Raw genomic sequence first — 27,961 nt, 5'->3', positions numbered from 1 at the left:
GGCATTGAACCTCAAAGACAGCAGTGAAATGGAAGCCAAAGAGGTAGAGCCAAATTCTGGGGTTATTGAGCAAGGCAGCTGCAAAGCTGGGTGACCACCTTGTCCCAGCAGCTTGGACAAACCCTCTGAACCAGGTGAGGCTGGGTTGGGATTTATGCCTCAGTAGGTGCTTGTTCCAGGCTGCAGGTGGAGCAGGTCAGGGCTGGGGCTGTGTTGTGGGTGGGCAGCAGCTCTGAGCTGGGTGTGAGTTCTGTGGAATGCAGGGGCATAAATAGCCTGGCCATGAGGAAGCAGAATGGTTTCACCTGTGAATAGATGAGTTACTTCTGCTGAGGTGCACAGGAGCACAGGGTTAGCTTCTGTAGAGAGAACACATTAAAGGTGGCATGAAACATCTTCATTGTGAGACCAGCTCTTCATTTATTTCTGAAAATCTGGAGCACCATATATCTGCCAGTGCCAATTTTTGCATTTGTAAAAGGAGAACAAATAAAAATGTTCCATAAGGTTTGCTACATTAAAAAAAACAGCCACATTTATATGACACAGCTCTATTTTGTATAATACAGAGGGCATTAGAATAGATGAAGAAAAGCTGCATATGTGATTTTAAGATAAAATAAGATGATCCTTGTGACAGAGACAGCAGAAATGATGTGATACGACAGTTGCTGTAGCAACACCACCTACTTAATGAAAATCAGAGTTAACAGGAGTGTAAAAGGTAAGGCCCACATAATTTTCCAAGCCTGTGAATTGCTGCTGCCCTCAGCCTGCAGTGCTTTCCAGCTGTCCAGTGCTTCTCCTTCCATGTGGACACAGAATAATCACCTTTTTCCACATGGCCAACTCCTGCAGACCCCATCCTGTGTTGAGCAAGGGCACACTGTGAGAATTCTGCAAGTGACCTGGAAATAGGAGGGAAAGACCATGAAGGATTTTGTCCTGTCCTGTCCCCCAAGTCCTCCCAAAATCCCTAGATAACAAAATACTGTGCTGTCTCTACAGAGAATGGGACGACCAGCAGTGTAAAAAGGAAACCAAGCAGTCAATTTGCTTCCATGGGACTCAGCTTGTAAATCACTGGTGTGTTTAATATGAATTGTTAAGTGTTTTAGACACAGAAGGTCTCAGGGATAAGGGCCCTTCCTCCTTCCTAAATAAGCTCAAAATAGTGGTTCTCCATACCTCTGCATTTACAAAATGCCAACTCCCATGTTTAAAAGCTCCTATATGCAGAGAGTTGATCAATGATTTGCCAGTGTATGCTGGCCTCATGGTTACATTTAAATATGTTATTTTTAACATATTTAAATTTTGAAAATATATTGACTTAACACATTAATTTTTTTTTTTTTTGTCATTAATTGGCAGTGGAGAGCCATGCTGTGTGTGATAGCAAGAGTAAAATCTGCATTACTTGTGGACTGGGGGAAGAGTGTTCAGAAGAAAGGGCAATCTCATATGGATCCCTTTTGCTGACATGCCTCCTGAAGGCATCACAGTAAATGCGCTGTGCAATAAATGGAGCTTTGATTTTGCGTCTTGGGGCATTTTAATTTTTGACATCGATCACAATCTTCACAAGTTCAGCATGCCTGTTGCATTGAGAACATGCATAGTAGTGTGTTCAGAGGCTCAGTTCAGGGCTGTGGGCAGTTTGCAGAGGAGTTTACAAGAAGGAATGTAAGTATTACAATTCCAGGATTTCTTCAAGAGATATTCCATCAGGAACCTTTTTCACTGGCTCTGTTTGTGAAGGATTAAGTGGAAGGTTTTGCTGCATGTTGCTCTGACTGGTTCGTGCGAGTTCTGTTAGGAGGCACAGAAGTCTCTGCAGGCATTTTGGGTTTGGAGGCTCCTCAGCAAAGCAGTTTCTTGCCTTTTTCTGGTGCTCAGTGACTCCCTCACATTTAGAAGTGAATTTATGAGTGCCCAGTGTTTAGTTCTTCATATCTTTTAATTTGGCTTGCTTTTTGAAGTTACCTGATTTTCCTGCATCTGACATGCCACCAAAACCTGTTTTATGCAGCAGCTGTAAAGAAGCAGTTGCAGACACAAGGGTAGCATCCATATTCAACAACCTGTTTTCCTGGAATTTTCCCTAAGTGGTTACATGTTCCCTTCCTTCCTCTGTCTCCCTTTTTCAGGCTACCCAGGCCTGATGCATCTGTATGGTTTATAAATGGAGATAAATGCATCAATAGAGAAAAATCTACAACCACACACACTTTATGTGTGCTCCTTGCAATAAAGCCAGTATATAAAAGCAAGTTAGACCTTTGCAGTTATTGGGCTGTTACAACCCACATATAATTTTTTTTGGTTTTGCTGTTTGTTTGGAATTTTTTTTCCCCCAAAACATATTAGGGGATCCTAATTTAAGGCAGAGAGAAAATAAAATACACTCAGCCTTACTTAGATTATGGGAACAGTGTGTTCCCATTCTGGCAGCTGTAATTCTTAAAACGTGATTATTTTATACAAATCACCCTCAATAAATTGTCACATAAAAAGCGTGCCTTGTTTTAGTGAAAGGTAAAATGTAAAAAAAGTAAAAAGTGACTGCAACAGATAGTTCAGATTTGTGTGCACAGAGCAGATCAAAAGAGAAGAGGAGATTTTCAAGTTCTGTAACTCTGCCCAGTGACCTCTTTTCCTTCAGGGATGTATTGCAGTGCTGCTGATAGCATCTGTTGTCTGTCTCCTGGGCTCCCCATTAGCTGCTGATTGGGAGGCAGAGGAAATGTACCTGTTTCACGTGGCTTTTCCATGCCAGTTGAAATCTCCCTTGGCTATGGTTTGATAACACACCCAGGCAAACAGGGCTTGGGTACCAGAAGTGGGTAACACATCCATGAGTCACGGGTGGCATATGCTGTCAGAATGACAGGAGGGCTCTTTGCAAGACCTGTTTACTGAGAGCGTGCTGTCCTAGATAGACAAATAAACAGGACAATGGCAGAGGGACTGACTTGGTGTGGAGTGTTGAAAAGCACTTTGGCAGAGGCACAGACACATCCTGGGGACAAGTGTTGGCTTTGTTTTGAGCAGAATTCCTCATGAGGGCACATTTATGGATGGTGGGGCTGTGGCAAGGGGAGGGTCTCCCAGGGAACAAGGAACAAGGCAAGAGGAAACAGCCTCAAGCTGCACCACGGGAGGTTCTTGCTGGATGCCAGAGGAATTTCTTCATTGAAAGGGTGGTTTAGCATTAGAAGAGGCTGCCCAGGGAGGTTTGGAGTCCCAGTCCCTGGAGGTGTCCAAGGATGGCCTGGACATGGCACTCAATGCTCTGCACTGGTGACAAGGTGGGGATTTGGCACAAGTTTAACTTGATGATCTTGGAAACTTTTTCCAACCTCTGTGATTCTGTAACTCTGTTGTATGTTACCTAAAACAGAGGCTTGTCTAAAATCTACTGGTTTATTAAAGTTGGGTACATAATTGTCCAAGGAAAGGAAAATGGATGGTTTTGTCTCCTTCAGAGCAGGTTGACAATTCTGATGCTTCTCTAGATTCTTCCCTTTAAGAAAAGAATTTCTGTACTTTTTGGAATATCTTGCTATATGTGAATTTCCAGGTAACAAAAATATGCCAAAGGATGTCAGGAAGCTCCGGGGTACCAGAGAACATAAGCATCTTGAACTGAGACATGCTTCTAAGCCAAGTGTGAATTAAAATTAAATACTGATGTGAAAGTTCTTCCCTGCAGCTCTTCTTCAGGCCCTGTCCCCACTGAATTCCATCTTGGCTGATCTTTGTAAAGAAGGCAGCATCCTACAGAAAAATCAGAAAGGCATTTAGGAATGCTGTGGATTTCATGCTTTTCAAGAATTTTAAAATCCCTGTTCAGTGTCCTGAGAGCAGAATCAAACCCTCTGTTCCTCCATGTAACCATTCTGCAAGGGAATTTTTGAGACCAGGAGCAACTACTGTCAGGCACCTTGCAGGGATAGTTTGGAAGGGAATAAAAATTGGATTTCCTGGTTGTTTTCAGAGGTGAGGCCTCGTTGAGCTCCTGAGTGCTTCCTTTGTGCAGGCTAAATCCGAGGAAGGGCTTTCAGAGTGTGGATCTTACAGAATAGACGAGTCTGAGGTCTGGAGATGCAGTGGGAGGTTTTACCTGCTGGTGCCTCCTGTTGGTTTGTTTATTGTTTTGAAGGGCAGAGGGGATTCCCTGGCTCCGTGGTGACCACAGGAGGAGTGTGAGTGAGTCCCTCAAAGATCTGCAGGCACACAGCCGAAGGCCACGTGTGCAGCCTTGGAGAGCAAAGCCTGTCCCTTGGAAATGCAGGCTTTAATTACATTATATCCTCTTCTTTCCCCGTCTCCCATTTTGCCTGCAGAGCTCAGACCAGCTCTGGGCTGAATCTGGGCCATTTCAGGAAGGAAGTGGTTGTCTGTAGGATCTTGGATCTTGACCTCATTTACTGCAGATGTGAGAGGATGCAGGGAACAGCGGGAGGGGAAGGGAAAATCTGGTAGGAAGGACCAAAGGATTTTGTCTGGGGAGACTGGGCTTTGCTTAAAGTTTCAGCAGCATTATAAGCAGTTAATTTGATATTGTGGATGTGTCACACCATGTGTTTGCTTCCCTTTCTGTGAGGAGCCTAGTGTGACACCTTGGGTGACTCTCACTTGTGCCCCACAGCTGCAGAATCCCATGAGAGTCCCATCTGAAATGCAGCCAATGCCTGCAACATTTGCTAACCTGAGGGAATGATGATTTGATTTAAAATATCTGTACTTCTTCATCTACAAAGAGAAGTGTTGCCCCTTCTTTCATGGGAGTGTTTTGGGGAAGAAGCTGTTCCTGAAGCACACAGATGCAGTAGTTGTCAGTGCTGGAGGGAGCTCCTGAAATTGTTCCTCTAGAGGAGGTTGGAATAATTTATGGCAAATATTATATGGATTTATTTGGGTAAATCAAAAGGGGTGGAACAAGTGTCTCCTTAAGGAGGAGAGAATCCAGGTAAGACAGTATGTGAAACTTGAAAGATTGCTGCAACCATGACTACTTCTTACACAGCTCTTGCACTTAATTTTAAAAACAAATGGAAAAGACCACCTAGACTTTCTCATGTCCCACTCTTACAACAGGCACATTGGGAGTGAGTAGGAATGGCTCTGACAGCACCCCACAGTGTCCTGCTGGTAGGACTGAGTGGAGGATGACAACTGACCCTCGCTGTAAGGAGCTGAAGGAGGACAGGGTGGTTTGCCAGTGTTTGTTGAAGAGAATCTGTGGCATTTGGGGATCTGGGGCTGGATTTGTACCATCAGCACAGGCTGATCCTGCCCTGTTCCCTTTGTTCCCTTCCCTGTTCCCCTGTTCTCTTCTACTGAATGCATTCATCACAGCCTTTGCTGGAACCGCCTTCATCTTCCAGGGTCCCTCCCTCTCATCTTTGGCTTCCAGTCTGTCATCCTCGCCTTCCTCATCTCCTCACCACCTTCTCAGCTTTGAGTCCTCATCACTCAGTGAAATCCTCCCCTTCTCCTCCAGCCTGAGCATGCCCACAGCTGGAACATGCTGCCTGGGGAAGTGGTTGCATCACAGCTCTGGAGGTTTTTAAAAGTCATGTAGATGTGGCTCTGAAGACATAATTTCATGGTGGAGTTGGCAGTGCTGGGTTTATGCTTGGACTTGATGATCTTGGAGGGCTTTTCCAATCTAAACTGTTCTGTGGCTCTCTGAAGTAACACTGACCCAGGAGCTGCCCTCTCTTCCAGTGCACAGGCCACTAGCACACTGCAGTGAGAAGTCTGCCAGACATTTTAAACAGGTTCAAAACAAAGTATTTTTTGTGGAACCTTTTTCGGGAAACTGTAGAACCATTTGGCAGAAACAGTTGGCGCTCAAGAAATTCAAACAGAATGGTTGAAATCTGGCAAAGGCTGAAGGAACTGAAGACGGCATCCTCTAATGGGAAGTGTTAGACAGTCTTAATAAGACTACCAGTCCTGCCTGGAATAATACTGTAGAGGCCCAGAGCAGGAGGCACGCAATGCTGAGAGGGGAGATGACAATTCTTTCATAAGTAAATGCACAAGGTTTGTAAACAATGCTGATATCTTCAAAAAGTACACATTTTAAAAACCCTTTAGTGTATCAGTCTTGTAGTGTGTGTTAAAAGCAGCAAATCATGTTGTCGTTGCACTGGGTTGAGATCTTCTTTCTGAGGAAGTGTTTGCAGTCACCCATGTTGAGCAGAGTTGAATTTGTGTAAGATAAGGAATAGGGGAATGTCCCTGCCAGCTTGGAGCCCTGATCAAAATACACAGATCTCCTGTTGCTTGGGAAGAAAATAAAGCTCCTATAATTGCTTGCATAAACACACCCAGAGGTGAAGTGTCTTCTTCATCCCAAGGCAGAGAGTGGTTGGGTTTGTCCTTCCAGTTGAGGGCAGGAGGATTCCAGCATGTGGCTTTAGTCCTATCCACCTAAATGGTTTCATTTCTGGAAAACAACTGCAATCCTAATAGCAGGGAAATTACAGAGAATAACATAGCATAGATAAAAGGTTGCTTATGATATTGTAGGTGAGGAATGATTACGTGACACGATGCTGTCCTTAGATTAATCTTGACCTCCAGAATACCCCTTTTACTTTGCTTCCCCTGGGGATTTTTGTCTGTCTTGATCCCCGTGCTCTTGTCATGTGTTCTGCAGCGAGAGAACTTTCCCTGGAGGCTGAAGGAGTTAATGCAGATCTGGATGACAGATTAGTCCAGGACAGGCTGTGATTTGGAGTAAAGGAACTATCCCAAATAGCTGGCCAGCTGCCAAGGGGATAGATGGCTTGGAAAATATAGAGGGAGGGCTCTAGAGCAGCTCTGGGTGAGGATTATCTGTCAGTTTAACCACTGTGCTGCAGAGCCTGACTGACACACACAAAGTGCCTTCCGTTTTATATAAAGAAAAATGATTAGCAAACACATGTTTTATCTCTGGGCTGCTAATAAATTGACTAGGAAACTCCTCTTTTATTTTTCTCCAATGTGTGTAAAAAAATAGGGAAAATATTTTGATTAGAACATTTTCACTCTCTTTTCTTCCTCTCTGCTTCTTCTCTCTGCTGTTCTCCAGCCAGCTGTTGAGCTGATGAGTAGTGTAGAAGGGCTGTGAGAAGGGAGATTTTCTGAAAATCAGACACATTTCTATGGGAGTTGAATGATTCAGAATTGTGTTCCACATAATTTGCCAGGGACCTCTCGCAGTACAGATAAGAAGTCTGCCAAGCAGTAGTGCAGCTGAAGAGGTTATTTCCGTCCTCACTCTCCTGGGCACAGCTGGTAGGTGGGATGTTTCAAAAAGGGGAAATTGAGAGTCAGGATGTGGTGATTGAACTCCCCATGATACCAGATCAGCATTTGGGGTTTTGTAGGTATACAAAAATGCTGCTATACTTTTTGAGTGGTGAATTTTAATTATTGCAAGGAATTTAAAGCTTCTATTTTTTTTTACCAGCAGTTTGGTTACCTAGATGACACAAGTGAATGACCTCAGTCCACTTCTCTCTGAAAAACAAACCACACTGAAAATACTGTCATTACATTGGACTTCTCACTGGCAACCTCTGCTGGGAGGAGGAGGACGATGACTGAAAGGATTAGAACAGCAAATTTTCTTTCAAGTCTTTTTTTATGGAAAATTTTCCACTATGCTAATATCTGCCAGAGCAACACCAAAAGCATAAGCAAAGGCAAGATGTTAGGGCAGCAGAATTGCTGGGGTTGTCAAAACCTGCTGGTCCCTTTTCCAGGGGGACACCTGGAGCTGTGTCTGTCCTGGCACACTCCTTCTTGCTTGAGTGGAGCTCTGTCAGTGGGAAGGGCTCCCGACCAAAGGCCAGTGTTGACACAGTTGTGGTCTCTCCAGGCCATGGTTGAAACACATCGCTAGGGTGGTATGAGGGGAAGTTTCCATTAACAATTGTTCCCGGCTTGCTTCCACCACCACCACCACCACTGTGGAGCTCTGCAGCTGGATTTCCAAAAGAGCTTAATACTCAAGAGTTCTCATTTCAGCAACTTAAATAGAGGGGCTCAGTTCTTTCCAAAACTCTTGGCAGCCATCAGCCCCCATTGAGAACAAAGCTTAAGCACATTAAACAGTCCAGCCACTTCACTGTTGTGAAAATTTGGCCACTGTTGTGAGTGCAGAGTGTTTAAATAATGCAGAGCCTGGCAAAGGCATCTGGCTCCTGGTGCTGGGCACTGAGGGGCCTTACCTTGCAGAGTGGGTTTCCTCCTTGGCCGATTCCTGCATGGAGCCTCCAAGCAGCCCTTTTGTGGCTGTTGTGACAGCTGGGAAACTTGCTGATGTGAGGATTAGTCGGCTGCTGGGCACATGACATTCAGATTGCTGTGCTTATTTGACCTACCTCTGATTGCGAGGAATTCAGTGCATAAAAATAACACCCCAAACAAATTTGGCAGGAGGATGCAGAGCGAAAGTGCCGAGCTCACCCGTGGAGAGGAGCCCAGGGAGCGATGTAAGGCGAGGCCGCGCTCCCGCAGTGACAGCGGAGCCAGGGCCAGCACAGCCCACGCCGTCCTCCTGGATTGTGACAAGTTCCAGCACCGCAGAGATGTCGTGGCCACTGGCCAGCAAACTAACAAATTCAGGTTCCTGGCTTGCATTTTCGGCAAAACTTGATAGAATAAATAAAAAGATCTCAGGTGCCAGGAGTTGCCCAATGTAAAATGCTGGACGAAGCATTTCTGGTTTTTCTGCCTGGGGCTTGAGATACCCACATTAAGTCTGTTGTTCTTGATGGAGCTGCCGATCATTTGCTGGAGCATGACAGAACAGAGACTGGCAGAGGTGTGTGTGCCATGTGGGTGTAGGATATCTCACAGGGCAGCACTCTTGGGGCTCCTCGTGACGGTGTTTAGACACATGGTTTGTTCAGGCTTTAGTGAACAGCATTTCCCTTGAATGAGCTTCTCACTGGCACTGGAATTTCTTGTGTTTGCTGAAGGGTAAGGTCTGTAGTCATGAGAGCTTCCTAAAGCAGGGGAGAGGAAATGTGTGCGTGGAAGAGGCAAGGCAGGACCTTGACTGCCGTGTCTTCTCCCAGAGTCCTGTGGAGGTGCATCACTCTTTGTTTTGCTCTTGTATTGCTAAGATGCAATGCCTCAATTTCCCATGTCTAAAAGGAGCATTTTTGCCCTGTTTTTAGGGTGAAATTGTAAAATTTCTTGAGACCAGTGACTACAGAGCTCATGTTATTGTGTAATATGGCATGTTATAGATAAATGACAGTATTAAAACTGATCCTGTATATCAAGAACTTCAGCGATATTTAAATGCAGGCACTCACATGGGACAATTAGAAAGCTGGGCCAGATTTCACAATCCATTTTACTTTTAGAAACACCCTGCAGGCTCACCAGAAATATTATAAAACTACTCAGAGCTGATGTCTTGCTTAATTTTTATCTGTATTACAGAATGTGCACCATTTGTAAGCGCACACATCTGTGTATTTGTCTGCAGTAAGGAATACCTGGCTGCTGTGGGGCACACATTCACCCAAGGAGCTTTTTCTGTGTTTTGTCCTTTAAACAAGGCTGTGGCAGCACATCCATCCATCATCCATCCATCATCCATCCATCCACCATCCATCCATCCATCCATCCATCATCCATCCATCCATCCATCCATCCACCAATCCATCCATCCATCCATCCATCCATCCATCCATCAGCGGTGGATCGGCCCCCATGGCCGGCAGGGCTGCCAGGAGGTGACAGTGGCTGGGGAGGTGACTCAAACCCGCTGGCTCCAGGAGGGATGAAGCTTGTGAGGAGCCACCACAGCCACAGCCGGTGCTGGCCAAGCCTCCCTGCTCCTCCGGTTATCCCGGAGCGCCGCGCCGAAACGCGGGCGGGCAGGGGAGATGCCACCGCTGCTTCCCGGCTGTGTTAACGGGGCAGCGGCTGGAAACGCCGCGTTCCTGGCCCCGAGGAGAGCGAGGAGAAGCCGCTGGCACCGCCAGTTCCCGGCTGGATTAAGGAGGGACACGGGCACAGCCACGTTTCCATCAGCGCATCCCGAGCCGCGGCGGCAGCGCTCTGCAGCGGCACGCCTGCAACGCCATCCTTTCCTCCTGCTCCCTCTCCCGCAGCCACATCTATATTTTGATAACTTTGATCCTCCTTTTCTCCTCTCCCCGGCCCTCACCAGCCTTTCCTGGCAGCTGATTTTATCAGCTCTAAAATAGGAGTTGCAAAAGCTCTCCCTTAGCGAGCCCTGCGCAGTGCAATTCCCCCGGTGCGTTTTCCGTGCGCTTCCCATATTATTAAAATAAAAACTACATTGTTAATGCTGGCCTTGGAATTAGAAATGGCATGTAATGTTTACTGTTTTACACCATGAATATTGCAGATGTGGGCACAAGTAAGGAAATATTATACAGCCACAGGATGTTTTTGTAGTTGTCACGAAAGCCGTCACATCTCCAAAGTCAAAGTGAATTAGCAAATAGCCAAAATTATAAAAGCATATCTGCTTCAATCAGAAGGCCTCCCTCTGAAGTCTGTGAGGCTTCTACTTCTGAGGCATGTGAAAACTTCTGAAAATTCTGCCCCTGGGGATAGTCCATGTTTAGGCAGCTGACTTCGGGATCCTATTTTTGGAACCTTTAGTTGAGATTTTAAATTGGATTTTTAGTGGGAATGGTGCCCAAATTGCTGCTGTAGGATCTTGAAGGCTTTATCTAAAATAAAATAGAGAAAAATGGGAGTTATATCACTAATTTTCTGGGGATATGCTCCTTTTTATTAGATTTTATACACCATAAAAGAGAAATGCAGCATCTTAAGTGTCTTCTTCATTTTTGCAGAGCATCTTTAAGGAATCATTGTAGCTTTTCATGTTGCTGGTTTCCTTTGCTGTCTTTTAGAATATCCCTGGTAGGATTTCATAAAGAATAAATAGCAGTCTCCTTGGAGTGCTTCAGCCCAGCTGAAAGTACACTTCCATGAGATGCTATTCATGGCAAGTACAGTACATTGTTTGATTGTAAAATAAACATACCTTCAGAGGTAAAACTGTGAGGGGTTACAGTGTGCTGGTAGATCTGAACTAGATGACAGTACTTACGATCTGTTCCTGAGGATGGGATCCTAATGGAGTGGTACAGGTGGGAGCAATGTATCTTCTGCCTGCAGCCAGTGCAACTCAGTGTTGGATTCAGTGATAGTGCATGGAGGTCCAAGATTAGCAGCCAGAGTTAGGAACAGATTCTGAATATAAAGGCCATGAGCATGTCTGGGTCAGAATATGCACCTTGCAGAATGGACAATCTAATATTTAGTACGCATAGATACCACATCTGAAGGGAAAGCTGAAATAATTATTGCTTGTAAAATACGTAGAGATCTTCTAAAAACCTGTGCTACAATTAACATATTTTTTCTAACCCAGCTGTGTTTATGCTGTGTTTCTGTAGGTCAGATCTTGCCAGCAAACCGGAACACACCAAGCCCCATTGATCCTGAGACTATCCAAGTTCCTGTTGGCTACGAACCTGACCCTGCAGATCTTGCTCTGTCCAGCATTCCTGGCCAGGAGATGTTCGACCCTCGCAAGCGCAAGTTCTCCGAAGAAGAGCTGAAACCCCAGCCCATGATTAAGAAAGCTCGCAAAGTCTTCATCCCAGATGACCTGAAGGTAATTTGGAACTGGTGACGAGGTGATTCCTACAGGGTCTCTGACAGTTCCTCACTGAGGTACAGGTTTGGAGCTTGAATCCGTTTTGTCGTGTGAGGTAAATCTTTCCATCTAAATCTGACTTTGCTGTAGAATAAAACTGTTCAGGGTACTGGATGAGACTGAAGGGAGGATGTCCCTTATTAGTTATGCAACAGTTGAAATTCATGAGCTCAATATTCATTTCCTTTGTATGCTAGAAACTTCCTGCTTGACCTTGGACAAGCTTGCTTTGTCCCATATTTCCCACTTATGAAACAGCCCGATCATGTTTCCTTTTTCTTCATCCTGTCTCTATTCATGTTTTCTTTTTCTTCATCCTCTGTCTATTTAGCACAGGCTGTGAATCCTTCAAGGAGCATGGAGGACCCTGATGACATACTGAAGTATATTGTGTCGTATTTGGAAGTTGCTGTAGTTCTGTGTTTAATAATGAATGAGAACACTATAGTAAAAACTATTTCACTAATATATATTCACTAATCCAGGTGAAAGAATCTAGACAAGTGATAGGAAAACAGAAGAAAAAAGAATTTTTCTGCTGAGAGGTGTATTTTAATACAATATGTAAAATGCATTACTACATCAATATTTTAGAAGAAAGAGTCTGTGCCACTCACTGCTTCTGAGATGTGAAGAGCAAAGTGCATGAAGATAGCAGGAAAATCAATCAACTGATCTAGGTTATCAAACACTCTGAATATTATTTGTGAAGTTGTTTTCCCAGAATGTGCTTTCCAAGAGGTTCTCTTTTATCAAAGGCAGTCAGGGCAGAATTTCATTCTGCTGTTGCTACTGCCCCCAAGAGACAAGCCTGAGAGCCTGTTGGAGTCAGTGGGAATCCCTGGCTGCATGTGCAGGGAGCCTGGGATGCCATGTGTTTGCACCAGATTGATAGCATTAGGGAAATGAGCTATTTTTATCCCTGAGCATGCTGTGGTGCAGGTTAAAAGCACAGAAATCACAGCTGCAGTAGTGTTCAGGTTGCTGTCACTCAGCTTTCCTTTGCAAAAGTTTGCCTGCACCTTGTTGCTTACCTGAGGAAGTTCTGCTGCCTGTTGGGTTGCAGTGCCCACGGCTGGCAGAAATGGCTGGGGTTTCTCCCTTTGTCACGTCTCCCAGGTACCTTTATTCATCAAAGCAAGCTTTGGCAAAGGTCCTGTTGGCCAGAGGTGGAGCCCAGCAGTGCAGCACAGGAGTGAAGCAGGAGCTCAGGGTCCCTCAGGATCATCCCATCACTTGCCCTTGACTCGTTTCAGAGTGCTTGACCCAAGTGCTGCTCCTGCCCTGGCATGTGGACCAGCCTCTGGGTTTTGGGGGAGGGTAAGCAGATTAGAGCAGTCAATCGTCTCTGGGCTGCATGTGATTTGGAAATGCCAGCCTTACCTCTTTCAGGCCTGGATTAAGGGATTTGCCATAGCAATTTGTTAAAATAAAGAGGGATGAAGGCTAGGTGGCACACTAATAAATTGCTTAAAGCTGATTTTTATGGAGTGAATTGAGATGGGAAATTATAAACAAGATTCAGGTCATAGCTTTTTGTTGCATGCTTGGTTTTTTGGAGGATTTTATGGGGACCCATCTACGTTCAGGTGAAGAGCCATTTAGAGATAATGCTGGCTCCAGATCAGCATTCCTGCACACTTTGTTGAGCCAAACTGATAGAAAGCAGTTCAAGAGCCCTCCTGCCAGCAGTTGTTTTGCTCCTGCTTTGCCTCGTGCAGCAGCAGAAGGTGCAGAGCAGCAGGATTAGGCTGGGCAGAAGCACCCAGGAGTGGTGGGTGTTTGCTCAGTGCAGCGCAGGAGCAGCTGGGTCTGTGCCGGTCCTTGGAGCGGCGCAGGGAAATGGAAGCATGTTAAGATGAAGGAAGAGGGAGTCTGAGCTCTGTGACCTGGCCAGGCAGAGTCTGAGCACTGAGTGGCTGCATCACTCATACTCTGCAGGGGACGGAAGTTTTCACGAGAGATTCTACCTGGTTTCTATTTTCTGAGTTGTTCCAAAGTGCTAGAACTTAATTCAGTTACGAAGCAACATGAAAACTGCCATTTTGCTGAAGGCCACTTCATTGGAAGAGTGAAAATTGGGTGAAATTCAGTAGTTACTTCGAGTCTTTGATACACTGATGCAGTTAGGTGATCTAGAGGCAAGTCTTAAGGAATAACACTTTGGGAATGTGTTCGTTTATGAAACCTCAGGAAGTAGTGGACCTATTTCTGTCCACTGTGGGTTTTTTTTCTACAGCCAGAGCCTATTGCACTAATCTCTGTGGTTGGTCCCAGAGCAGCCATCATCACTGTGCCAAGGAATCCTCTTGTGGTGACAGTGGTGCAGACAGGAACATTTGGGGCTCTGTAGAGTGCTTTGAACATTACAAAAGAGCGGAGCAGTAGATGAAATGGGTGAAAACAGCACAGAGAGGGAACCAGCAGCGCTGAGCAGGGCCAGAGGTACCCGGTGCTGCTGCGGCCTCTGCTCAGGGTGAGTCACGGCTCCTGGAGGTGGATGTGCTAACTGGGTCAGCCTAGATGGGAGATGGATTGTACCTCCGGAGCATTGCTTCACTTCTCCTCGCAGGAATTCCCTGCCAGGAGGATGAGGGGGTTAGTGTAAACATTTTGACAGAAACATGTGAGGGCAGCCGCGCTGCCAGGGCGGATTTGCCACGCCAAGCTGCAGCTCCGGCGCCGCCGTGCTGCACGGTCCGGAGGCTGCTGGCAGCCCAGCTCTGACCAACATCTAACAGCTCTGCTCGCCTCTCTGTGTGTCTCACGAGCAGGACGACAAATACTGGGCCAGGCGCAGAAAGAACAACATGGCAGCGAAGCGCTCGCGGGACGCGCGGCGGCTGAAGGAGAACCAGATCGCCATCCGGGCCTCCTTCCTGGAGAAGGAGAACTCGGCCCTGCGCCAGGAGGTGGCCGACCTGCGCAAGGAGCTGGGCAAGTGCAAGAACGTCCTGGCCAAGTACGAAGCTCGCCACGGCCCCCTGTAAATCAGAGGCAGGGGAGCTGGGGTGTTTTGGTTTTTTTATTTTTCTTTTTTTCTTTTTTCTTTTCTTTTTTTCTTTGTCGCGGGTTGGCATTTGACTAGATGGACAATGTGTTTCCTGTTTGATAGCACCACACCCAAACCAACCTTTCTGTCTTCAGCACTTTACCAGAAGCAGAAACAAAACTGACTTAATGTTGGTTTATTGTTGTTTTTTTTTTTTTTTCTCTTTTTGTTCGCGTGTACGTGTCCCTGCGTGTGTGTGTGCACACGTGTGTGCCCAGGTCTGTGTCTGTGGGTGTGCATGTGTGTGGCTGTGGGTGTGCGTGTGCATCTCAGCACTTCCCATTTTTACCAGCCCTCTTCAAAGGGTGCCACATTTTTACCTGGACTGTTGAGAACCGCCATAGTAAGCTTTTTATTATATATATATTTTTTTTTTTCCTTCAGTGCTGCTTCAGAGTAGGGGTTTTATGTTCTCGTAATCAGTTCCATCCTCCTGATTTACTTGGAAAGATCCCAGCATTAATTGCAAAAAAAAAAAGGAAAAAAAAAAAGAAAAAAGAAAAAAAAGGTAGATCTGAGTTTTTTTTCGAGAGTAACAAGCTATCGTTTTAAGTCTGTCTAATCAGAAAAGTTAACATGCTAATAAAGTGCACAAATAATAATTTAGTACTACACTGCAGAACTATTAATTTATAGATTGCTTTTGTTGTATTTTTAAGTTTTGGTAATAATTGTCTTCAGATTTAAAAGTGCTGTTAGGCTGAGTTTAGCTGTACTCATGATAGACCCCATAATGGCTTCTCTGTAGCTGCTAAGGTTCCTTTTCTCTCCACGGACCCCAGGTAGGTAGGTAGGAGTTGTTGGTAGAGCACAGCGTGTGTACCTTGCACTGCCTGCACCTGAAGCAATAATCCTGCGTGCATGCTGCCCGGATGTTCCCCGTGGACGTGGGATGGTTCCCTCCCCAAGAGCAGCCTCCATGTCTTGAACAAGGAGTTCCAAAAAGTCCCAGACTCGTTGCCATGAGCATGCTGAGTGTGTCCCTGCCGTGGGGCAGTGCATGTGTAAGGAGCAGGATCGTTCGCTGACACTGAGAACAAAATTCAATAGCGTCAAATCAGGTCTGATGTTGAAATCAGAGGGGCTTTTCTGTTTTCAGTTAGTTACTCCATTTTGTGATTAAAAGTTGAATAAATACCTAAATTCAGTTGGTTTTCCCCCATGTTTTGTAATATATTTTCTGTGGATTATATCTTGCTGTTTAAAAAAAAAAAATCACTTTTATTCAGTTAGAAGAAGTCACTGGTTTGCAAAGCCCATTTTTTCCTAGTGGTTGTTGTTTTGAGTGTGACATGAACTGATGGTTCTGAACTTCATTGTTTTAAACTCTCTGCTTTTGAACATGTATGTTCTAATATAAAGTGGACTTCTGAAAAATGAATGTAAGAGACACTGGTGTATTTCAGGAGGGGATGGTGTTGTCATATACTGTGGTTAATCCAATCAATCTAAGTGTTTACTCTAGACCAAAAGGATAGATATTATAAAATGTATAAAGTTTATACAGAATAATTATAGTATGTTCGTTTTGTACAGTATTTTTCAAGTACAAATACTGACAATGTATTTTGAAAGACATATATATAGCAAAAAGAGAAAGCTATTCCATGTTTAAAATATATAGCAAAGATATATTCTCCATTATTGTATAGAAAGGAAATGCTTAGGGATTTGTTGGTTGTTGTTTTCTTCTTTTTCTTTAAAATCCATAATTTTAAGCACACTGGCATGTTCTGTGCTTTAAATTAAATTTTCATGGAAGTAATATGGCTTTCCAGGATTTTCCATATTACTAAAAGAGAGACTTTTTTATTTTTCATCAGAAACACATAAAGAAACTGTTTAACAGGGACAAAGCACAACATGGATTTTAATCAACTATTGATTGGACATTACATTTTATAATGGCAGAAAAATAATATATAATGAAACCACTTAACATAATTTCCAATCTGCTGCTAGAATCTGTTCCCAGCTGAATTATTTTGTTAGAAACAGCTCAGATATCAGAACAGTGAGGAAAATACGGTGCTACATGTCTTGCTCACAGTTTTCTAAGCATTCTGACATTATTTCCAAATAAAAAGGTTGTGTTTCCATTAAATCACTATTCATGCTTGAGGAGATGGCTGCAGAGACCTCAGCTTTTTGGTCAGCATTAGAAACACCCTTGCATGGCTGGCATTTCTCCAGTGTTTCTCCACGAGCACACCTGGCCTGTGGGTGTCCTGTAAGGTGCAGATGGAGTTTCCATGTGCTGCAGGAGCCTGGAATGCTGTGAGTTATTTATTCCCTAAAGGTGGGCAGAAGGCTCTGCAGGGGCCAGGAGGGTCTGGCACAGTTGGGGTCCCTGCTGCAGCCCCTTGGGAGCACCCCTGGATTTCCCTCTGCGAGGAGCAGGGCTGGGAGCTGCTGTGGATGTGCCTTTAGCATCACCACACCAAATTGCAGCACCCTCTAATCACCCCACAAAGGGGAATTTTGGGGTGACCCGAGAGCAGGGTGAGGTCAGGGGTGCCACTGCTAGGGCGGGTTGCGAGCACAAAACTTTGTGTAACGTGCAAAAGGCAGCTTGGAAAAGAAAAAAGAGAATTCTTTTGTTTCTTTGGGTGGGAAGTGGTTGAAGACTGGGTTTTGGGATTATTGAGGCGTGGGCACAGAGGGGCAGGAGGCTCCTGGCTCTGCCTTGCCCAGCAGCCCCAGAGATGCTTTGGTGCCTCCTGGGGGACTTGGGCACTCTGGCTGCTCTGAAAAACTCACCTGGAAAAAAAAAGAAAAACAAACAAAAAAAAAAAAACCAAAAAAAGGCAGAATGTGTGGGCTTAAAACTTGGAAAATCCCCAGGTTCACTATCCAGGTTGTCTCCCTGAAAAAAAAAAAAGAGAATAAATAAATAAATGGAAGTTAGCTCATTTTCAGTTCCCGAGGTCAGCTCAGCTGGGCTCATCACACCTCTGATGGCTTTGTTGCTCATGAAGGAGCTTTTAGGTATAAGAAATTGTAATTTTATAAAAATAGAAATATATATATTTGCAGATTAATTAATAGCTTATCTAAGTAATTCACTGACCTCTATTACATTATAAGCATTGGTAAAATGCTTGTCTTCTCTTTCATTTTTTGCTGAAACTTAGAAGTGGAATTTTTCTTTTTACAAAAGAATGCCCTCTAGAAATCAGTGGGACTGGAGATGGATTTGTGCATCTGAGCACCTTGGGGCTCTCTGTGGAAAGCCCGTGGCAGAGGAAGGGGGGGTGTTTCTTTTTCTGTTTTGAGTGGTGCTGAAGTCACTAAACCAAGCACCATGGAAATAATTTCTGACTTGAATCCACAAAAGCAAGAAATTCAGAATGCAGGAGAGGAGCCGGAGCAAGCACCAGGGATGGGATCAGTTCAGACCCCTCTTATTTGAATATCTTGCCTCTGTGGGTTTGTAATACCCCCAATTATTGCTTTAAAATTATTTTTGCAGGTAATTTTACAATAGAGATGTGCAGTTTATTTTTATTTTGTTGACTTTTTTATGTGAAGAAAAAAATTCTATTAAAACTTATATGTGATCAACCATCGTATTTCTGGCAACACCACAAGACAGAATTAAATACAAGTTTAACAAATAGCTCAAATTATCTGTATGACAAGAAATGGTTTGCATCCTGTATGCTGTTCAGCCCAAATATTTTTTTTTTGTCTGTTATTCTTAATGTTTAATAAACTTTTAAATTTTTCTTCTCTCACTGTGTGCTTGTCTTGCTGTATCAGGGCGTGGGGCTTTTGGGAGGGAATTTTTCTCCCCCATCCTCTGGTCTGTCCCACCAGGGGATGGATCCCAGCTAATTTGAGGGGGGCAAATATCCCCCAACATTCCCAGCTGCCTCCAGGGTTGGGTATAACCACAGCAAATGTGTATTTACATGAGATGAAACAATTAAAATTATACTGCAATTAGTTATTAACAAAAACAGGTTATTTTATGTGTGTGTATATATATATATATATACACACTTTATATATAGTGAGATGTGTGGATATGTTAATTCGCTGTAAATTAATAAAAATGCTGCATATCAAGGAGTAATTTTTTCTTGTAGTATACAACATAACATTAATTTTACTGTTCATTATAGCTAATATTTTATATGGAGCACATGACAGATAATACATACTACAGGCTTATATATCTAGTTTATATAAAGATACAGCCTGAGAGAGAAAAACTATAATTCAGAACTAATCTTTCCTGTACATAAGTTATTAAATATGTGTACATATGTATCTGCATATTTATAGATGGGTATAGAGCATGATATATAGGCACACATACCTATAAAAGTCTGCATTTTAATATACATAGTACCTATTAGGCACAAAATGTATGTTTTAATAACACAGTGACTCAGTCTCCCCTCTGTGTGTGTACATGCTTTCATTAGTTTTAAATATATAGCTGTAATATAAAATTCATATATTTTAATATGCATATTAAAGATATGTGTGTATATAAATTTATAAATATATAAAAATTACATTTTCATATACCATGTTTATCATAATAGCTTTTGCTTCCTATTTTTATGCACTTTTATAAATATATCGATAGCTTTATTCATTCAAAGATTTTTAATGAGACAAAGTTTATTTGGTCTAATAGCCACACACATGTGCATCTACAGAAGCACAAATATCTCTGCATCCATAGAGCTCAACACTGGCTAATCATACTTTTTCTGAGAATATTTAACAACACTTATTTTATTAATAAACCTTTATAACTTCTTCTAAAAATACAAGTTTATTTTATTGCTATAAAGGATGGTTTTGCCATATATGTTATGCACTAACTATAATTGCTACAATACATAAACAGTGTGGGCACACACATCCTTGTAGTTGTTTCTCTCTATGTTTTATATATTTACAAGTTTAATAACTATATTTCATTTAGGCTACCACAATTTACTACTTGAATAAAACTTTTTAATACACACAAAAATATTTTATTGTTGGTAAGGTGCCTTTATGGTACTAGCTCTGAATTATGCATGAGCTGTCATAATATATGTACATTTCCACACTCACCTGTGTGCCCATATAGCTCTGGGTGTCTAAAAAGTGTGTTTATATATATATATATATATATACACAGAGAGAGAGAGAGAGAGAGAGAGAGAGAGAGAGAGAGAGAGAGAGAGAGAGAGAGATGTATATATACAAAATATATATATGTATAAATATATAAATGTAGTGTGTCCATATGCTGTTGTATACACTGATATAAATTATGTTTTCATACAGCATACTTAGCAGAATTTAATAATCTAGTTTAATATTTTTATCTTTCTAATCCTGTATTTTATTACTGTAAAGGTCTAGTTTTACTACACATTCTATATTATGCACAGACACGTATGTGCACACACACACACACACACACACACACATGTGTACTCCCCTTCCTCTCAGTGTTTAGTCAGACAGAAATTTAATAATTTCATTTCCATATAGCATATGGAAAAGTATTAATAAGGTTTCTAAGAGTTTTACATGAAGATTCATCTAAAAATTGTCATCACTGACAAGCAAAGATCTGATATGTTGTGCACCAAAATGTGTTTTAAAAACCCAGAAACACTCCCTGTGGCTCTCGTGCTCAGCCCCTCTGCACACGTGTGTCTCTGTAACATGAACATAGCAAAGGTTTAAAAAAAAAGAATATATTTTTACCCAGAGGCACATGTATAAAACAATGGTTTTAAATTTATATTCTTATATTGTTCTTAAAGGTTAGATTTATATTTTTGATTCTTTTTCAAAAATACATGAAGCAGATTTTATAATGATGATTAATAAATGTTATATGGGACACAACATGTGTTTATTCTAATACACACAATCACCCTGTCTAGGTATTCGTGCACATTTATCTTTACATGCACACAACTAGAGACATTTAATAATTATATTTCACACTGCCAACCCAACAGCATTTTCTTCATTAATATGGATTTAGAGCTTTTTATATCCACATTTTATTGCTACGAAGATATTGGCTATGTTATTTGTTATGTACAAAATACAATTGTTGTAATGCAGAAACACATAAGACCTCCTTGACTGCCTCTGGGGTGCTTTTAGCAGCCTTTTTATTGTATTTTTTTATATAGAACAGATAATAGATAAAACATGTTGTATTTTTATATAAAGTATAGAACAGATAATAGATAAAACATGTTTTTGGAGATGTTTTCAATCTTATTTTCTTTATATGACAGGATTTTCACATATGATGAAGTTATTAGTACAGGTTTACATATCCAGAGAAAATTTAACAGTTATTATTAATGCAGCATAGTTAGTAGCATAAATACACTTTAATATGTAAGTATTTAAAATAAGCCATCTCTTCTCCACCCCAAGCCCTGGAGGCACATCCCAAACTCATCTTTATGAGGAGCCAAGGGTGTATTTTGGAGTAGTTTCCACCTCTTTTGCCACTTTTGGGTCCTAGCCCTTTTGTTTTAACCCACCTGCTTTAATTTCAGGATAAATTTGGTGGATTTAACGTTTCTGTGGTCATTCATGGATGAAATTATCCCAGAAAATCCATTATTTAAAAAGACCGGAGAAGTCCTGAGGTGCCCCCTTGGGTGGGCACGGCCCCAGCTCTGGCAGCTCTGGAGTATCCAACACTGCCTTAGGACTGGGCTTGCTGTTTCTTTTTAACTCCTTTTACCCAAGTCCAAATTTTCATGAAACCTGTGAGAACTTAACTTTGAGATGCTTTAAATCCTTTGTCACCCTTGCCCAGCTGCTTCAAAGAAATTAATCCAGAGCCAAATAAAGACACAGCCGCACCCATGGCAAGTCTGGATGGCAAGAAACAAATCCTTGATATTGCATTTAAGCGGAGTAAATAGGATCTTTTTAAAAAATATGTAATACTAAAATAAAATTTTTAAATATGTAATGACTCCCTAAATGCAAATGTGGCTGGGGAAGTGGGAGAGATCCAAGGTGGGAATGCTGAGAGCCCCTCTGAGCCAACACAAGAGGTCACACAAGAGCCACGAGCGGCTCCCGAGCGCCGGGATCTGCTCCAAAACACCGCCTGCTTCTTTTGCTTAAGTTTAGAGCATAAAAATTGTTTTTTTCCAATGAAGTGTTCCCCTGGAGCAAGCAAGAAGGAGGTCCATGTGTCTTTGTTCCTCATTACAAAGAAGGAAGAGCTGCCTTCTTGGGATGCTGTGTGTGCTGGTTTTGGGCTAGAGTTAATTTTCTCGCTTGATGCCCCTCTCCCAAAACATGGGATTACAGCTCCTGCTTCTGCCTCTCTCCCTCCTTTTGCACTGTCACTAATTTCTTGTGTCCCTGTGTCACAACATCAGCTGGGAAAAGTGTCTGGAGCCAGGAACATCCTGGTGGCTCTGTCAAACAAGATAGCAGGGAAGCAAGATTGAAGGGGAGAAGAAAGCAAGGGAAGAAGTGCATCTCCAGCTACAGAAAACCTGCCTGGAAGGGCTCTTCTCTGAGCTGCTGCAGACAGGACATGCAGTAACAAGCTTTAAAGTACAGCAAAGAAAACAATGCTTGGGCAGCTGGGAAAAAACCCAGAAATCAAGAGGGCAGCGGGTGAAACATTGAAGCAAACTGCCTGGGAGGATTGTGAAATCCCCATTATTAGAGGCTTTTTAGAACCAGCCTGTCAGGAGTGACAGGCGGAGTCCATCCGGCCTGCAGGCAGAGGAGGGGCTAAAAATATCTCACAGTCCCTTCAATCTTTATTTTCAGTGTTTTAGCAGAAGGCAGATTAAGCTGCTCAGCACGACCATCAGCTTCAAGACAAAAGCCATTTGCATTCACACATATTCATATATTAAGACACATATTAAAAAAAAATAAAATCTATATTCCCCTCCTGGACCAATCCTGAGCTTCCCACATGGGTTTTGATTAGAGAGACAGCTGAGTTCCCACAGCAACAATGTTCAATCCTCCAGCATTTAAGATGCTACTAAATCCTTGCTTGTTGAATCCAGAAAGTGCCGCAGGCTCCCCATGTTCAGTAGGTGTTGTGGGTTGGGTTTCAGTGTTTCAACATCCAGAGTAACTACTGCTCTCCATCCAAACATCCTGTGGGCTGCTCTGAATGCCCTGTTGGGGATGGCTCAGCTGCTGGCTGTGTCACAGAAGCCACATACCACATCTGGGCACACCCCCGGGCCTCTCCTGAAGCCACCACCACCCACCAGTGAGGAGGTGCCTGCTGGAGCTAAAGCCACTCATTCAGTCAGTCTCTGCCAACAGCTTTTCACCTCTGAACATTTAAGGGAGATTTGCAAAGGCATCTAGAGGATTTGGGCACTCAAATCCATGCCAGCAGGACTGGGGCTGCTAAGCAACAGAGGCATCTGAACAGATCCCTCTGAGAGCACATGAGCTTCATTAGCCAGTGATGTGACTTATGTTATGAAACTGGCCTCTCTGCCAGCCTTTTGCAAGAGGATTTTGGTTCCCCAGCCTATCTTAGGAGCAAGCACCCTGGTTCTGAACAGGAAACAAGCACTGCCACCCTTACTGCTCGCCACAGAGAGGAGGAGGATGCCTGGAGTGGAAACAACCCAGTGACAGACACCCAGCTCAGTGCCCAAACACCATCCACCAAACACCACCCAAACAGGACTCTGAAAACTCTGAGAGCCCTGCTTTCCCTGGGGCTTCAACCTGTGAGTGGAACTTCTCTTGTGCTCAGCTGGCACAGGTGCTCTGTGCTGGATTCCCCAGGCAGGCTGCAAAGCTCATGGCCAACCGCAAGGCTGAACCCTGAAAAATTAAATTAAAATTAAAACAAACATATTCAAGCAATAGTTTAACTTTTGACCACAGCCTGGGGGTGTTTAACCCCAGGGACAGTGTCACCACACCACTGCTGCTTGTGCCACTTGGGCAGTGCTGGGAATGCAGAGGAAAAGGTGTCCCAACACTTCCAACAACCACTAGAGAACATCTCAGGTGTCTCATGTCCATTCCCTTCCCTCTGACAGTGGCTGGGGAATTTATTCAGTCAAATGATGACTGGAACACTCCCAAGCAGCAGGATGGAGGAGCACAGAGTGGTCAATGGCACAGAGAAAGGGAAGGCAGAAAACACCCACACAGCTCTGCTGTGCCATCCTGATCACCCTTTTTCCAACTATTTTTAGCTTTAAACTTATGGCACCTATTGATGGGTGAAAGCAATCAGCAGCAGAGCCCAACATCCTGTGCTCTTTAAAAATAGCAAAGCATGGAGAAAAGATTTAGTCAAGCACATGATGTGACCATGACAGCCTTGGCCTTCAGGGACATCTCGTGGCTAAACACACCAGACCCAAGTAAAGAACTGTGCAAATGCTCTGAGCAGGAGGGACATTTAAGCAAGACAAAAACCTATGAAAAATTGTAGTATCTTCTCTTTAACTTGCTCATTCTAGCCCCAGCAATGTAGATTTTATAGAATATCCTGAGTTGGAAGGGACCCACAAGGCCACTCCAGTCTCCTGGAAAGGACTTCCTTACTTACCTAGAACTGGGAGATTCTTACCATAATCACAAATAATTAAGAGTAATGTGGAGCAGACAGGACTGGAACAACAGCCTACCTTTAGACCTCTTTTGTTAACAGCAAGAAAAATTAATATTGTCTTTGAGCATTCCTCGCTATATATTTCAAATCAATACAATTCAAACAAGCACTCTAAGATAAATCCTTAAATGAAGCCCTTCATTTAACAGAATTATTTTTTGATGCACAGGATATTGTTACAAAAACATGACCTAAGAATATATCCAGTATTCAAAGTACCTGCTGCATCCCAGACATTTTCTGGAAAGGTCCATCTGAAATGTTTGCTGTCTCTGCTCTGTTTAGATTCAGCCTACTTGTTGCACTTCTAAAACCTAGAGGCACAGAAAATACAGAAGCAAGTGCTTTTACAAACATTTGCCTTGGGAAGACAAATCCCATCTCTGTACTGCAGCAAGCATTACTGGAAAAAGCACTATCCTTACTCCTGAGAGAAATCAGCCTCAAGAGCTGCAATTAGATGGAGGGGAAAAAGAAAAGACTAATTGATATGCTTGCTTCCCAGACAGAAACACATTTTTAGTTCAGCTTGTCTATATTTTATGCAATGATACTCCTCCAGGGATAGGAGCAAAATTATGTATTTCAATGTTCTAAGCTGAAAAAAAAATCCCAATATATTCTTAAAGCCCAGAACAGCAAAAGGGAAAAAGAAGTTCTAATTAGTGACCAAAATTTAGACAGAAATATATTTTTTCCATACTAAAAGTTTAATAATTTGGATTAGTCTTACTGTTTTTAAAGCATTGGCTGAGCAGACATGAGGGTCCTAAGCTTCAACTCAGGATCCTTTTTGTCAGGAGTGAGCACAGTGTCAGTCCCTGACTGCCCTGCCCAAATGATGGGGGGAAAAAAAACAACCACCAAGAAACCAAGAGTTTCCAAATTGCACCAAATGTTTATTGTAAGTCTAGTACATTCAATATCATATTGACTAGAATACAGTAATTCAAAATATTTTTGGCGAATTGAAACTTTTTAAAAACCATTTCAAACACTCCAAAAAGCAAATGCCATGAAAAATTAACTTAAAATTAAAACAAACATATTCAAGCAGTAGTTTAACTTTTGACTACAGAAAACCTTTACATGTATTTTAGTGGTTTTAGCAGTACTGCATTTCAACAAAATATATGGACTCACAAAAAGTGGAAAATATTAAAATACTCACAATGTTAAAAAACTGAGGCATCCAGATCTGCAAGACTGTTGTAGCAGAATCACCTGCCCAGCTGTTCCCTTTGCTCTCTTTTGGGGCAGTTTGAGTTTGCTGTGGTGCTGCCACTTCTCTGATCACCTGCTACCACCACACAGCAATTCTTCAATGTCTTGAATTTAAAGTTTGTCCCTCTGGTAAATTCCCTATCCAAATGTAAATATTCTTAAACTTGTGGCCCTCTGGCAAATCTGAGTGAAACAGGACCTTAGAAACATCCCTATCTTGCTATTTATTGTTTGCAGACAGGCAATATCCAGAACAAAATCTGAAAAAGGCAACACATTTTGGTTTTGTTTTTAAATACTGACATGTAAAACTGAGTAAATTAGAAAAAGGATAAAGTCAATCTTAATATAAGACATTCATTACATAGTGGGGCAGGATACAATTATTGGACAAACAGGATCACAATGACTCTTCTACACTGGTCATTTGAGCACATGTCCTACACTCATGACTTGCTACCACAGCTGGATTTCCTGTACAGACAGACAGTAACAAAGACCAGTGAGACTCTGTGTGAAGTCCCAGGGTGACAAGTGACACCCTGCCAAGCTCTGCTTGTGAAGAACCCTGAGCTCCAGGTGCTCAGCAATGCTCTGCCTGCTGCTCCCACCTGGATTTCCAGGCAGAACCACCCCACCAGAAGCTGGTGGTGGCACCAGTCAGCTGAAGTCCCTTTGGAAACCCAAGTCTCAATGCCACGAGTGTGCACAAGGGCTGGGAAATGAGTGGCCCTGGCTTGGATGGGGATATCCCCACACCAGGCCCCAGCCTGGGCAGCAGGGGAACAGCTGGGAACCTGGAGGAGAAAATCACCTCAGCTATTCCTCCTACAGCTCTTCATCACAAATAAAGCCAACTTAAGGTCTGGTTCAGTGGTACAGAAAATGAGCAGAATGCTGCCATGTTAGAACTCAGCAGAATCACATTTAGCTTGTAAAAGTGGTTATTACAATTACAGCTGCAACACAAACTTCAGAAGAGGTACAATGTTTGCTCCTCAGAACAGGGTGTGGAATGTTAACCATTTCTTGCAAGAGTTTGCAACATGAATAACTGCATAGATGACAGTTGTGTGTCTTCAATTCAATAAATGTACTTTCAAATTTTACAAAAAACACAGAAAAGTTTTTATAAAAGTCACATTATACCAAGATAATGGGTGGTAAAAGTAGATTAGCTGTCTCTGATTCATGTTTAAGAAATGACTCGTGGAAAGGTGATAGAAATCAATTTCATGTCAAGAGCATTATGTTTTCACTATTGCACTGACTTCACCATTTGAATCACTAATTTAGAAAAATTCACATAGTTAAAAATTGTAAAATTAAACTAGCATACAAAATTTGTTTGTAAACATCAGGTAGCCAGTTCTGCTAATGTGGAATGGACTCTTGGTTACTGCAGTACAGTATCTTGGTTATTTACAGCACTTGCCATGTGATGGGAAATGGCAGGACACAAACATCAGTTCACAGTAATTGTGTTCACAGAACCACCAAAGTCAGTGCAGTTTTGCTGTGCAATTTTTCCAATTCCCCCAAATTCTTTAAGTCAAATAATACTGTTACAGAGGCCAAGTGCAGATTATTTTTTTGTATTATCTCACAAGTGACGAATGATGTCTGCAGGACTTCTGTAAAGGTACTTCCAAATGGCATAGTAATGGACAGCAGCTGCTGTGGCCACGAAGAGGTGCCAGATGGCGTGGGCAAAGGGGATCACTCCATCACTCTTGAAGAACACCACGCCCAGGCAATAGATCAAACCTCCCCAGGCCACCTCCTGCAGTCCCTCGGTGTTGCTCTGCCAGGGAACAAGGACAGGTCAGGGGCAGGGTGTAAAGGGGGCAAAGTGTGTTTATGGGCAAACTACAAAGTGCTTTCTTCCCCCAGGGAAAGGGAGCTGGCTGTGACAGCTCAGAAAATGTTGGGTGGGACAGATGGACAAGTGAGAAATGCAATGTATTTATATCACACTTTGTGAAATGCACAATAATGTCTTTATATACTATGTCCCCATAGCACTGGAGAAATTATACTGGGAGAATAAAACAAGACTGATGGTTTGTTTCATCAGCAGAGCAGACAACCATGGAGATAAAGAAAACCACATTACTCTGTGGAAGTGTCAGTTTAGTGCAGCTCCTCCCAGCAAGACTTTGATACAGCCAGTTAAGGCATTAATTTGAAAATATGTCAGGTTTCTGTTAGCTGCAGAGAGGGTTAATCCACGTTATCTAAAATGTGCAATTATAAATAAGTTTGGAGTAGGATGCTTTTCAGATGCACCAAGAAACCCAGGCTCTCTTTATCTACACAGTGCAGCCCAGATTGA

The 27,961-nt window shown here is 42.8% G+C and overlaps 2 protein-coding genes across 4 annotated transcripts in view; one reads left to right on the top strand and one right to left on the bottom strand.

Moving 5' to 3' along the window:
* HLF (HLF transcription factor, PAR bZIP family member) overlaps positions 1-16,024 on the top strand; it is a 32,897-nt gene extending 16,873 nt beyond the window's left edge. Inside the window, exons 3-4 of the mRNA XM_021555361.3 lie at positions 11,466-11,686; positions 14,503-16,024. Coding sequence (XP_021411036.2) covers positions 11,466-11,686; positions 14,503-14,718 — 437 coding nt within the window. The 3' untranslated portion in view covers positions 14,719-16,024. The remainder of the gene's footprint in view (positions 1-11,465; positions 11,687-14,502) is intronic.
* A 9,256-nt stretch (positions 16,025-25,280) lies between these two features.
* The window catches only part of MMD (monocyte to macrophage differentiation associated), a 41,324-nt gene continuing 38,643 nt past the window's right edge, over positions 25,281-27,961 (bottom strand). For all 3 annotated transcript variants that reach the window (XM_085556753.1, XM_021555375.3, XM_085556754.1), the window contains exon 7: positions 25,281-27,430. In XM_085556753.1, coding sequence (XP_085412879.1) covers positions 27,230-27,430 — 201 coding nt within the window. In that variant the 3' untranslated portion in view covers positions 25,281-27,229. The remainder of the gene's footprint in view (positions 27,431-27,961) is intronic.

Source organism: Lonchura striata, chromosome 18 (genome assembly GCF_050655825.1).
Source record: "Lonchura striata isolate lonStrDom1 chromosome 18, ASM5065582v1, whole genome shotgun sequence".
Lineage (NCBI taxonomy): Eukaryota > Metazoa > Chordata > Aves > Passeriformes > Estrildidae > Lonchura > Lonchura striata.
Note: the sequence above shows the minus strand (reverse complement) of the source record. Positions and strands in the feature narration are given on the sequence as shown.